This window comes from Plecotus auritus (genome assembly GCF_963455305.1).
Source record: "Plecotus auritus genome assembly, chromosome: 3".
Classification (NCBI taxonomy): domain Eukaryota; kingdom Metazoa; phylum Chordata; class Mammalia; order Chiroptera; family Vespertilionidae; genus Plecotus; species Plecotus auritus.
The window spans coordinates 10,474,765-10,489,077 of record NC_137772.1 but is presented as its reverse complement, the minus strand read 5'-3'; the positions used below and the strand labels follow the sequence as shown (position 1 = coordinate 10,489,077).

Sequence of the window (14,313 nt, the reverse complement as noted above, 5' to 3'; positions counted from 1 at the left end):
ATAACTGAAGCCCATGTGGAATGTGTTAACCCGCCTCATACTGGATTTTGAAATACTCCAGGGATTAATGTATTATACAAGAATGCAAAATGATTTGAACTCTAACGATTAATCTGTGTTCTCTTTTTTTTTAAAAAAAGGTAGGAAAATATTCTTTTATATTTAGAAAGAAGTTGAGATGTTCTAGATTTTTACAGTAAACTATATCTACATGAAATCCAATGGAAATGCAGAAATAAGTTCAAATGACTAGCATTTGGATTTTAACTCTCTGCTCTCTCCATTCACAAAAAGCAGAATAGTGGAAAGCAAACAAAGTATCAAAGATTTATTTCAAAAACAATGATAAAGCAAAACAACCCCAACCAATTGAATCATTAAGTTTTCATGTTTAATATTTAAGCGTTTTTCTCTTTAGCTTACCTCAAAATACATCTTCTTACATATTTTACATCCAAGACTTAACATAGTGTGAATAAGCCAGAAATTGGGAGTTGCTAGGCATCACAAAAGAGAGAAGTCATTAATTCCTACATCCCCATTGTCCTCTCACCCCTCTCTCACGTTGTCATTTTACTGATGAAAAATCCAGTTGGCAAAATTCACAGAACCACCAGGTCTTGGCAGAGTGGGGACTCCACCCAGCTGTCCAGCCTCCAGATCAGTGCTTTTCAGAGTAATTCCTTAGCTGAATGCCTCAGGCAGTCTCCAAGTGGGAATGTCTCATCATCTGATGGTTTTTCTACTTGGATTTGGAAGAATAAAATATTTTTCCATTTTTGTTTTATTTTCAGTAACATTAGTCTTTTTGAAGAATACCCAAACTGGGACACCAACCAGAATAACGAAGCTCAGTGAAGTGGTGTCTGGATTTTCACTGAAATCTTGTGCACTTTCTCACTTGGGTAAACTATGATTTCCTTAACGAGGTGACTGAACCATTAAATAACAGTTGTGGATGGTAGGTCTGATGGGCACCCATTTTATGTTCACCCATGACATGGACCAATGACATGTTGTCTTCTTCATGTGAAAATTTTTATTATGTCCTATATAATTAGAGTTTATATTTGAATTTAAGCTTAAAATAATCACTTTGGTGTTCCTAATATAAAAATTTTTGAAAGATTTTGAGATAAATGAACTTTAAAAATTTATTATTAAGACGTCATATCTTTAGAGTGATTTTAGGTTCACAGCAAAATTGAGGGGAAGGTGTAGAGGTATCCCATATACTCTCTACACCCACATACCCACAGACTCCCCATTATCAACATCTCCCACCAGAGCAGTGCATTTGTTACAATTGATCAACCTGCATTGACACATTATAATCACGCCAAGTCCATAGTTTACATTATAATTCATTTTTTGTATGTTCTGGAGGACTGAATTTCACAGTAGTTTCACCCTAAACTAAGTGCTGGATTACTAGACAAGTGCGGCGTCTCTTCTCCTTAATGATGGGAGAATTCTAGAAGATCTGTATTCTAATGATACACCCAGTTATAGACCCGAGTTTCATACAGCAATAGCATATTGTAGTAGAGATTTAGAGTTTAGACCTCTATCTATTTCCAGCCCTGTCACCCACTGGTGGTATGACTTCGGATAGAAACTTACCCCTGATTGATCGTATCCCCTTCGAATGAAAAGGAGTATAACCTGATAAGGTCTAAGGTGCTTCCAGCTCCAAAAGACATTACAAGGAACTGGAGATCACCAAGAGGAATCTCTCCCAATAAAACATGATGTGTAAAGGTAATTGTGATGTTATGTAGAAAGAAATGAAATAAAGGCCATAAGTACACGGTTAAAAGAGAGATAGGAACAGAACCTATGAGTCAATTATAAATGATCTGCTCTCCTTGATAAAAATCTGAAAAGTTTCATCATCATAATTATTCTCATAACTGATGCCACTGATATAATTTTTAAAACCTAAGCTCAAGCCTAAATATTTAATTACCCTTTTCAAATTAAATGTGTATGTTTATATGTATATTTGTGTTCAACAAGAATACTTTAAAAAGTTCTGGAACTTCAATTAATTTATATCCTTTGGGTCTGCCAATTGAAATTGAATTGGCCTATGGATCCCTCTGTTGAGAAATGTATATGTTTATTTGGGTACGGCCATCAGTAAACTTGGCATTTGTGATCAAGAGCAAGGGTGAGATAATGGTGGTGATGAAAATATAAAAACTCTCTCTTTGGAAGACTTGACCACAAGATAATTGGGGATAAGAAAAAATTGGGTGTAGGGATTAAGACTATTAAACTCATGATCTACACATTGTAAATGCAAAGTTTCTCTTAAAGAAAGACCTTATTCTGACTAAGGCACAGTCCAATAATAGAGTTAGGATGCATCTGCGTTTCTCCTCTTCAACTTGATCCAGATGCCATTAGTAGGACGAAGAATCAGGTCTCCTGCCAGACCAAGTTCTTCTCTTTCCTGGGTGGATTCGACCCAAAAATGCCTCAGGATGCATGAAAGAACAACCTTTTCTTCCATCATGGCGAACCTTTGACCTTCAAATTAATGTAAATAACATGAATTAATTACAGATCTATCTCAAATGGGAGAAAGAACAGGTTCTATTAGAGGAAGCAAGTGATGCTAGATTTTCACAGTAGGCCCTGGGAGAACCCCTATCACTCAGGATGCTTCCTAATAATAAAGATTCTTGAGTGCCCTTCCCTGCTCCCACCCAGTGCATCTGAATAGTTCTGAGGACAAGGAATCTAGCCCACACAGCACCCAGATGATTCCTGGGCTCACTGAAGCATGAGAACCTCTGCTCTAGAATGATCTCCACCTGGGCCTTTCATGTAGTTTACTATAGAGTTACCAGGCTTCATTATACCAATGCCTGCATTTACACAAACAATAAAATGCCAGAGACACTAACGCCAAAAGTGTTTATAATGCATGGCGATGTGCATTCATTTTGTTTAAGTACTTCCGCTGATCCTATGGTGAGCAGTCTGTTTTGGTTTTGAAAAAAGCAATTCTTAAAAGCAATAAAAACAGGTTAGAGGGGAGAAAAATGGCGGCGGAATAGACAGACGTGTTCCGAGCCTTGTCCTGGAGCAGAAAGAAAGAACAGCTGAGGGTCGCACAAGGAGTGTTTGTTGGCAAGTTAAGGGACAGCTAAACTCCAGGAGAAGGTGGGGGACTGCTAGACGGGGTTCCCCTGACCAGGCAGCCCCCACTGCGGCTGGGTCCCCTCCTGGAGCTACAGGCTCGGATGCGGAGACTGCACCATCTTGAAAGGGAAAGTGGAGCTTATTGGAAGCCTGAAAATCCACAACTGCAGCAACCACTGAGCAGCTGCGATCCCCAGAACACCAGTCCCCAATTGGCGCAAACACGTGGATTCAGAGGAGCTCTACACTCCACCACGGAAAGGTCAGATTTCGCCTGGGATAAGGTGAGGTCTCTGGTCCCGGCGAGAGAGAGAAACGCATGTTTTGCAGGAGCTGGAGGACCAGGGAAGTCTGTGCCTAGAAAAATCCGTGGCTGTTGGGGCTGGCGTGATCCATGAATGTGGAAGGGGATCCTCAGAACTACTAAAAGAAGGGATCTCTAAAAAGCAACCCATTTTGATCTGATGTGCAGGGACAGCCTAAGAATTTCAAAGGTGTGCTGGCTGCTTGGACTTGCACGCAGACCCATTGTTCGCACTTGGGCTTTTTCCTCTTCAAATCCTTGCTTCTGATTACTAAGCCCAATACATAGGATCACCCAGTTGGGGACACCCTGAGAGACTGCAGGGGAAAGTTGTTTTTCTGGAACATGGGGATCAAAGCGGGGAGTGACCATCGGAGAGCCAACTCTGAGGCAGCCCACTTCCACAAACTGGTATTGAGTGCCACAGGGAAAGAAGGATCTAAATACAGGCTAGAGAGGCCAAATAGATCCGGAAGTCAATCCAGAAACACTGCCACCCAGGGGCTGAATCACAAATTGACTCTTGTGTAATCAAAAATAAATGAATATGAGAAATTAAGACACACCGCCTGCTTAAAAATCAGGACTGGCTTACAATACTGAGGAGCTGTGGAACACAGGGAAATGCAATACTGTCCAGACTGAGAAACAGGCATGCCAAACAGAACAATAGAGGAAGTGAATGACCTTCACTACTGCACATTTTATTTATTTTTTTAATTTTCATTTTTTGCATCTTTTAGTCAAGAAACTATTTTTTTCTTTTTTCCTCACTTGATTTTACCTTTTTAATTATTACATTTTTATTTTCAATCTATTATTACTACTACTATTTTACCTTTTTTTTTAAAGTATTTTATTTTTTTATTTTACTTTGGGATTAGTGTTCTACATTCTATTTTCATCTTTCTTTTAGCATCATTTAACTCTATCTCAACTCTACCTTTATGCAATCACTCTCTTCCTAACCTTTCCCCTTTTGGTGTCCTGTTTATCTTACCCCTTTCCTGCTTTAGATTTTCCCTATTCTTTCTGTTTACCCCCTGTTAAAATTTCACCCTACTTATATATCTAATCTCCAATCCCTAGCTCCAAGTCCAAACACACCTCTCTCTTCGCTGTCTTAACTATCCAAAAAATTGTTTTTCTCTCTATCCTTTTGTTGTTGTTTGCTTGAATGTTGATTATATCAAATTATTATGCTTTTTTGTGAGATTGTTTTGCTTATTCTTTTTTTTGTTTCTTTGTTTTATTGTTTGCTTTGTTTTTTGCTTCTGTTTTCCCTTGCCTCGCTTGATATTAGTTGGTGTTGTAGTTTGTATTAATCCCCAGGTACTTGTTGCTGGCATTTGCTGGGATTAGTGGTTGTTCTATTGGAGTTTTCTCCCCATATATATACTTTGTTCCCCTTTCTCTCTTAGTCTCTTTCTTGTCTCTCTTACTTTTTTTTCCTTTTCCCAATTTCATTTGACACTCCTTTTTTTTTTTCTTTCTTTCTTTTTCCTCTTCTTCTTTCTCTCCTATCCCCTACTTTGCCTTTCTCTGGTGGTCACTTTTATTGGAGGTTATTAATATCATGAATACATTTCTGTTCAGTGCCTTGTGTGTTGTACCTGGTTGTGTTGCATCACCAGAAAAGGAAGTAAACAAAATGGAGGCAAGCAACCTTCCGGAGAAAGAATTCAGAGAAATGGTCATAAGGTGACTGAAAAGAATGGAAGACAAATTCGACAATATGAGTAAGAACCAAGAGGAAATGAAGAAGAACCAAGAAGAAATGAAAAATGACATGGCTGCTGTAAAGAACTCAATAGAAAGCATCAAGAGTAGACTAGAAGAAGCAGACAACCACATCAGTGAACTAGAAGACAAGATGGGAAAAAATACCCAAGTAGAGCAGCTTCTAGAAAAAATAAAAATAAAAAGAAGGAGGAGAGTCTAAGGGAACTTTGGGACAACACGAAACAAAATAACATCCGCATAATACGGGTTCCAGAAGAAGAGGAAACTGAGCAAGGAATAGAAAACCTCTTTGAAGAAACAATGACAGAAAACTTCCCTGATATAGAGAAGAAAAAACCCACACAAATCCAAGAAGCTGACAGAGTCCCAAGCAAAATGAACCCCAAAAGACCGATGCCAAGGCACATCATAATTAAATTGGCAAAGACCAACGACAAAGTAAGAATCTTAAAAGCGGCCAGAGAGAGACAGAAAGTTACATACAAAGGAACCCCCATCAGACTAGCAACTAATTTCTCAACAGAAACTCATGAGGCCAGAAGGGAATGGAATGAAATATACAAAGTCATGCAAAGGAAGGGTCTGAATCCAAGAATACTGTACCCAGCAAGGCTAGCAATCAAAATTGAAGGTGAAATCAGGAGCTTCACAGACAAAAAAGGACTAAGGGAATTTATTACCACAAAACCAGCAATGCAAGAAATGCTAAAGGGTCTGCTGTAAAAAAAAAAAAAAAAAGAAAGAAAGAAATAGCAAGCAAAGAAGGAACACAGGAGTAAAGAATAAAAATGGTGACAAATAAGTACCTATCAATAATAACTATAAATGTAAATGGATTAAATGCCCCAATCAAAAGACATAGGGTAACGGATTGGATAAGAAAACAAGACCCATATATCTGCTGTCTACAAGAAACCCACCTCAGAAAAAAAGACGCACACAGACTGATGGTGAAGGGATGGGAAAAGGTTTTTCAGGCGAATGGAAATGAAAAAAAAGCTGGGGTAGCAATACTTATATCTGACAAATTAGATCTCAAAGTGAAGGACATAACAAGAGTTAAGGAAGGCCACTTAATAATACTAAAGGGAGCAATCCAACAAGAAAAAATAACTCTGGTAAACATATATGCACCCAATACAGAAGCACCCAAATACATGAAAAAACTCCTGGAGAGATTGACAGCAATACAATCATAATAGGAGACTTTAATACCCCACTATCACCATCGGACAAATCCTCTAAACAAAAATCAGCAAAGAAACATCAATCTTAAATGACTCACTGGATCAGATGGAATTAATTGACATCTTCAGAACATTTCACCCCAAAGCCACAGAATATACATTCTTCTCAAGTGCACATGGGTCATTTTCAAAGATAGACCATATGTTGGGACAAGGGCAAAGTCTCTTCAAATTCAAGAAGAGAGAAATCATATCAAGCATCTTCTCAGATTACAATGGCATAAAACTGGAAATCAACTACCATAAAAACAATCCAAAGAAATCAAACACATGGAGACTAAACAGCATGCTATTAAACAATGACTGGGTTACCAGAGAGATCAAGGAAGAAATAAAAAACATCATGACAACAAATGACAATGAAAACACTACAATCCAAAAATATATGGGACACAGCAAAAGCAGTCTTGAGAGGGAAGTTCATAGCTATACAAACATACTGCAAAAAACAAGAAACATGGTAATAAATTACCTAACTCTACAACTCAAAGAGTTAGAAAAAGAGCAACAAGAAAAGCCCAGTGTAAGCAGAAGGAAGGAAATAATAAAGATCAGAGCAGAGAAAAATGACATAGAAACCAAAGAAACAATACAAAAGATCAACAAAACCAAGAGCTGGTTCTTTGAAAGGATAAACAAGATTGATGAACCTCTAGCCAGGCTCACCAAGAAGCAAAGAGAAAGGACCCAAATAAACAAAATCAGAAATGAAAGAGGTGAAATAACAACAGACCCCACCGAAATACAAAGGATTGTTAAAAAATACTATGAACAACTCTATTCCAACAAACTGGACAACTGGAGGAAATGGACATATTCCTAGAAAAATATAACCTTCCAAAACTCTATCAGGAAGAATCTAAACAGCTCAATATGCCAGTAATTATGGAAGAAATTGAAGCAGTCATCAAAAAGCTTCCAGCAAACAAAGGCCCGGGTCCAGACGGCTTCACAGGAGAGTTTTACCAAACATTCAAGGAAGAACTAAAACCTATCCTCCTCAGACTATTTCAAAAAGTTCAAGAGGAAGGAACACTTCCATGGTCCTTCTATGAAGCCAGCATCACCCTAATACCAAAACCAGATATAGACAACACAATGAAAGAAAATTACAGGCCAATATCCCTCATGAACGTAGATGCCAAAATCCTCAACAAAATTTTAGCAAATCGGATCCAGCTGTACATCAGAAAGATGGTACACCATGACCAAGTAGGATTTATCCCAGGAATGCAAGTTTGGTACAATATCCACAAATCAATAAACGTTATATATCACATAAACAAACTGAGAGATAAAAATCACATGGTCAAATCAATTGATGCAGAAAAAGCATTTGACAAAATCCAACAACCTTTCTTGATAAAAACTCTCAGCAAGGTGGGAATAGAAGGATCATACCTCAACATAATGAAAGCCATATATGACAAACCCACAGCCAACATCATACTCAATGTGCAAAAACTAAAACCATTTCCCCTAAGAACCGGAGCAAGACAGGGATGCCCACTCTCACCACTCCTGTTCGACACAGTACTGGAAGTATTAGCCATTGAGGTTAGACAAGAAGAAATAAAAGGCATCCAAATTGGAAAAGAAAGTAAAAGTATCCTTAATCGCAGATGACATTATATTGTACATAAAAACCCCAAAAGACTCCATCAAAAAACTATCAGACTTAATAAATTAATTCGGCAATGTAGCAGGATACAAAATTAATGCCAAGAAATTTATGGCATTTCTATACACCAATAGTGAACTTACAGAAAGAGAGACTAAAAAAGCAATCCCATTTACCATCACACCAAAAAATTAAGATACCTAGGAATAAACTTAACTAAGGAGGTAAAAGACCTATACGCGGAACATTACAGGACACTGAAAAAAAAGATAGAGGAAGACGTAAACAGATGGAAGAACATACCATGTTCATGGATTGGTAGAATCAACATCATTAAAATGTCCATACAACCCAAAGCAATCTATAGATTCAATGCACTCCCTATTAAAATACCAACGGCATATTTCACAGACCTAGAAAGAACTCTCCAAAAATTCATCTGGAATAAAAAAAGACCCCGAGTAGCCACAGCAATCCTGAGAAAGAAGAACAAAGTAGGAGGGATCTCAATACCAGATTTCAAGCTGTATTACAAAGCCACTGTTCTCAAAACAGCCTGGTACTGGCACAAGAACAGACATATAGATCAATGGAATAGAATAGAGAATCCAAATATCGACCCAAACCACTATGCTCAATTAATATTTGACAAAGGAGGCATGAACATAAAATGGAGTCAAGACAGTCTCTTCAATAAATGGTGTTAGGAAAATTGAACAGATACATGCAAAAAAATGAAACTAGATCACCAACTTACACCATACACAAAAATAAACTCAAAATGGATAAAGGACTTAAACATAAGACGGGAAACCATAAAAATACTAGAGGAATCCACAGGCAGCAAAATCTCAGACATATGCCGAAAGAACTTCTTCACTGATACTGCCCCTAGGGCAATGGAAACCAAAGAGAAAAATAAACAAATGGGACTACATCAAAATAAAAAGCTTTTCACAGCAAAAGAAACCATCAACAAAACAACAAGAAACCCCACTGTATGGGAGAACATATTTGTAAATGTTATCACTGATAAAGGTTTAATCTCCAACATCTACAGGCAGCTTATACAACTTAATAAAAGGAAGATAAATGATCCAATAAAAAAATGGGCAACGGACCTAAATAGAATCTTTTTGAAAGAAGACAGAAGGAAGGCCAAGAGACATATGAAAACATGCACAAAGTCACTAATTATTCGAGAGATGCAAGTCAAAACGACAATGCGATACCATCTCACACCTGTCAGAATGGCTATCATCAACAAATAAACAAACGACAAGTGTTGGTGAGGATGCAGAGAAAAAGGAACCCTCGTGCACTGCTGGTGGGAATGCAGACTGGTGCAGCCACTGTGGAGAAAAGTATGGAGTTTCTTCAAAAAACTGAAAATGGAACTCCCATTTGACCCAGTAATCCCTCTCCTAGGAATATATCCTAAGAAACTAGAAACACCAATCAGAAAGGATATATGCACCCCTATGTTCATAGCAGCACAATTTACAATAGCTAAGATTTAGAAACAGCCTACGTCCCCGTCAGCAGATGACTGGATCAGAAAACTATGGTACATCTACACAATGGAATACTATGCTGCCATAAAAAAAGAAGGAATTCTTACCATTTGTAGCAACCTGGATGGAATTGGAGAACATTATGCTAAGTGAAATAAGCCAGTCAATGAAAGAAAAATACCACATGAACGCACTCATTTGGGGATAATGAAAAACAGTATAAACTGATGAACAAAAAGATAGATACAGAGGCAGTAAAGCATCAAACAGACTGTCAAATTACAGCGGGAAGGTTAGGGAGAGGAGGGGGAAATAAGAGATCAACCGAAGGACTTATATGCATGCATATAAGAATAACCAATGGACGCAAGACATTGGGGGGTGAGGGCATGTATGGGAGTGGGATTGGGGGGCAATGGTAAGATATGTACACATATAATACCTTAATAAAAAAATAAATAGAAAAACAGGTTAAATAAACTAATTGTTATAAATAAGCTTTCTACCATATAAAGTATATTCTACTTCAATCCAAAGATCTACATTTTCAAACTCTACCATGAAACTGGTTATGCTTTATGTTATGGGCTGAATGGTATCCCCCCAAATTCATCTGCTAAATTCTTAACCCTCAAACTCAGAATGTGATAGGGTCCTTAAAAAGGTGAGTAAAATAAAATGAAGTTCTATGAATGGGCTCTAATCCAACCTGACTGGTGTCTTTATAAAAAGAAGAGATCAAGCCCTGGCTGGGTGGCTAAGTTGGTTGGTATGTCATCCCATTCACCATAAGGTTGTGAGTTCAATTCCATCAGGGCATATACCTAGGTTGCGGGTTGGATTCCTGGTTGGGGCATGTATGGGAGGCAACCAATCAATGTTTCTCTCACATCAATGTTTCCTTCTCTCTCTAAAAATCAATAAAAACATATCCTTGAGTGGGGATTAATTAGAAACACACACATACACAGAGAGAGGAATAAACTCTTTCTGTGAAAACAGAGGGAGAAGACATCTATCTATAAGCCAAGGAGAGAGGCCTCAGAGGAAACCAGCCCTGCAGACACCTTGATTTGGACTTCTGGCCTTCAGAATTGTGAGTAAATAAAATTCTGTCATTTAAGCCACCCAGTCTGTGGCACTTTGTTACAGCAGCCTAGAAAACTGATATACTTTACAACAGTCATAGTAAAGTGGAGAAAAAAATAAAACAACGAGTGTTTTAACAGACTTGTATCTGAGACACTACATCTCCAAGACATTATTGTGAGTAGCCCCCTGCTGTGTGTGCCTGAAAGGTCAAACCTATTATGATGGATACAAACCTATACAGTTTCTGGGTCCAGCAGAGAAGGGCACATATGCGTATGGATGGCGTCCCATCGAATTCTCGGGAAAGAACCGCTCTGGCTTGAACTCCTCAGGGTCTGGGAAGTATCTTGGGTCTCTATGCAGTGCGTAGGGAATGATGAGTATTTGAGAGCCTTTCACGATGTTGTACCCTCCTGTCATGAGGCAGTCGATATGTCATGAGAACAGAGCAAGACAGACACAGAAAAGTCCACTCTCCCCACTACTTTCATGAAAGAATTCTCACCAACATCACAATCTTCATTAAGTTCACGGGCCATAAAAGGCACAGGAGGAAAAATACGAAGAGTCTCCTTAATAACACACTCCAGATATTTAAGTTTCTTCAGGTCTTCTAAGGTAACAGGGCGATCAGAATTCCCTAATCAAAGTAAATACATGAAATAAAATAAATGAAAGAACTATTTGGGCTTGGCAAATAAGACGTTAAAATAGAATATATATAACATCAATACACTGAATGTTAAATACCAAAGCTAAAGTACAATTCTTACTAGTATAGATAATCAAAATAAAATGAGACAATAATGCTAAGTAAAAAAAAAAGCAGATACAAAAGGTCACATGTTTTATCATTAAATTCGGAGGAAGTACTCAGAGTAGACAAATCCATAGAGACAGAGTGTAAATGAGGTGTTGCCAGGGGCTGGAGAAAGAGAACATGGGGAGTGGCTGATTAATGGTGCAGGGTTTCCTTTTGGCTGCTGAAATGGGTTAGAATTAGACAGAGGTGACAGTTACATAACATTGTGAATGCATGAAACTATAGGTTTAAAACATTTCATTTTGAATTCTCAGAGCCTCTTCCAGAAGTGTATCTTCTCCTGGGTCTGATTCTTGGACTCTCCCCATAGCCTGGCCCCCAAACGCCCTCCATTCCCACCTCAAAAAGAAATCCAAATGGCTTCTTGGTCTTGCCAATGGGAGAAAAAACACAGCAGGAAGCAACTGAACATATTGAGAAAGATAAAAATGAGATAGACCAACTCAGTGGACAAGCCAGTGAGAAGATTCTGAAGGTCAACATATAACAAATTCTGCCAACCATTGTTTTTCAGAAGAGGTAGGAATTGATGGCCCAAATCCCAAATTTTGAGTAACAACATTTGCAACCATCTCTATGCCTGCACTGCTTGGGGAGACGGATGGAAAGGCACTGTGTCATTTAACCAGAGTTGAAGTGACAGAATTGAAAAGTAATAAATCAGGTCACAGAACAGCTTTTCATTTCCATGAAAACCCTTCCTTGGAAAATAAGTGCACCCAAAGAATTTCATCTGAGTGCAAGCCGTGATGCATTTTCAAAGTCCACTGAAATATCTGGAAAGGATTTGATGAAATGTTCAAATCCACTGCAGGATAAAGCCAGCAGGAAGAGGCTGAGAACCAAAAAGCTGGCTTATGGCCATTCTGATGCAGGTGCAGAGAAGGTGGGAGAGATCATCCAAGGTGGTGTTTGCCAAAATCCAGTTCATTACTACTTGCTTCCTGATATGGAAGATGAAGAAGGGGAAGGAGAAGAGAAGATGATGATGGAGGGGGAGAGGGAGAGGATTGAAAGCTACCAACGAAGAAGCTGATGAGGATGAAGGAGAAGATGACTAAGGAACACTGACGGATTCCAACCTTCTTTTTAAAAGTTTCCTCCAGTCAGTGAAGCAAGTTACAGTCTGGGTTTGTTTTGTTTTGTTTTACTCTTCGGCTCAGTCATTCTGCTCTTGAAGTCTTTTTTCTCCCTTACATCATGGTTCTCAACTTATTATGGGGGAATACCTTGAGCAGAATAGAGTGGGAAAAGAATCTCTAAGGCTTTCTATTCCAAATCCACTCTTTTTTTTTTTTTTTTTTTTTACTTTTCAAAGTATTTTTCCATTGATTTTTAATTTATTTTTCTTTATTGATTAAGGTATTACATATGTGTCCTTATCGCCCCATTGCACTCATACGCCCCCACTCATGCCCTCACCCCCTTAGTGTCTGTGTCCATTGGTTAGGCGTATATGCATGCATACAAGTCCAAATTCACTTTTATCCCTTCCTGACTCAACAATCACTATATGGAATCAATGCCCCTGTGCTCCCTGGAAGAGAAAAACCTTCTACTTACTTTGCTCTGCTGGAGGCTGGAGGCTCAGCCTGCGCAGTAGTGCATATAATTCTACTTCTTTTCCTCCTTTCTCTGTACATTGAGCACACAGATTACACTGTCTCTGTGAAGGGGGCAGGTAGCATTTACCAACATATGCCTGTCTACTTTCTCTTGTATGGAATATTTTTTAACAACAACAACAACAAAAAAGCATTTATAGAAGGTCTAAGGGTAGATATGAGATGTTTGGGTTAGTTAAGCGGGCATTTTGACAACAAGGCTTCCGCTTTGTATGTTTAATTGTGATGTTTAATGGACTTCCTTGCAGATTAAGATGATACTTTTAAAATAAAATTCTCTCCTAATAATGGCCTGGGCCCTGCCACTCAATGGGAGAAGAACAGACCTGCAGAATCTTAATTGGATTCATCATTCTCTATTGTATTTTGTTCCTGTTTATTTAATTTTTTATTTGTTTGTTTCACTGGAAAGAAAAGATAATGCTCAATTTTAAACATTAAAAGTGTACCAGTTGCTTTCTTAAAATGAAAGTAAATGTGAAGTTTACTCCAGCAACAAAACAAACAAAAAAAAGGAATGAATACTTACATCCCAATATCCAAAGATCAGTTGCTCAAAGAAATTTTAGAACTAATACTGGGGATAGAAGAGAAGTGAGGCCAATTAGCAAAAAGCATGAGAAGCAGCAGAATAAAAATTCTAGTAAAAATGGTGTCTCTAATTATGAGAGATCCAAAAGCACTTGTGACACCTGCATTGGGCTAGAAATGGTAAAAAACACAAACGTGGGACACATTCCAAAAGAACCCGGGTTTCTAGAATACCCAATGTACCCAACAGAGGCAATCTGAGAGAAATTCAATTTGAAACGGGAAAAATGAAATGATGACAGAAACAGCCCAGGAGTTTAGATTGTCTCCATTCTACAAGACAAAGTCTTCCCTCTTGATATGAAAATCCAGTCCTCACACCATCTGGACATGAAATTACTTTTCCAACTTCACCTCTCAATGGGTTCTAACAAATGTTCTGAATTCCACTGTCCTTTAATGCTTACTATCATCTTCCAACTTTTCCACTCTGCCATTGTGCAACTGGAGCCTCTCTTTCCAGAATGACTTCCACCTCCTCCTCTTTTCCTTTATGATTCCTTCCCCACTTTGCACTAGGAAAATCCATCAGATACCACTTGGTTGGTTGGCCAACCAACCTTTACCTTTCTTTTCCCAGCCATGGGAAGCCATATGACA

At 38.4% G+C, this 14,313-nt stretch overlaps 1 protein-coding gene across 2 annotated transcripts in view; it reads right to left on the bottom strand.

The window, feature by feature from the left end:
* Positions 1 to 313: 313 nt before the first annotated feature.
* The window catches only part of LOC308243685 (cytochrome P450 4V2-like), a 41,022-nt gene continuing 27,022 nt past the window's right edge, over positions 314 to 14,313 (bottom strand). For both annotated transcript variants that reach the window (XM_080659384.1, XM_080659383.1), the window contains exons 9-11: positions 11,180 to 11,314; positions 10,908 to 11,087; positions 314 to 2,535 (exon numbers count right to left, since the gene is read on the bottom strand). In XM_080659384.1, coding sequence (XP_080515510.1) covers positions 2,363 to 2,535; positions 10,908 to 11,087; positions 11,180 to 11,314 — 488 coding nt within the window. In that variant the 3' untranslated portion in view covers positions 314 to 2,362. The remainder of the gene's footprint in view (positions 2,536 to 10,907; positions 11,088 to 11,179; positions 11,315 to 14,313) is intronic.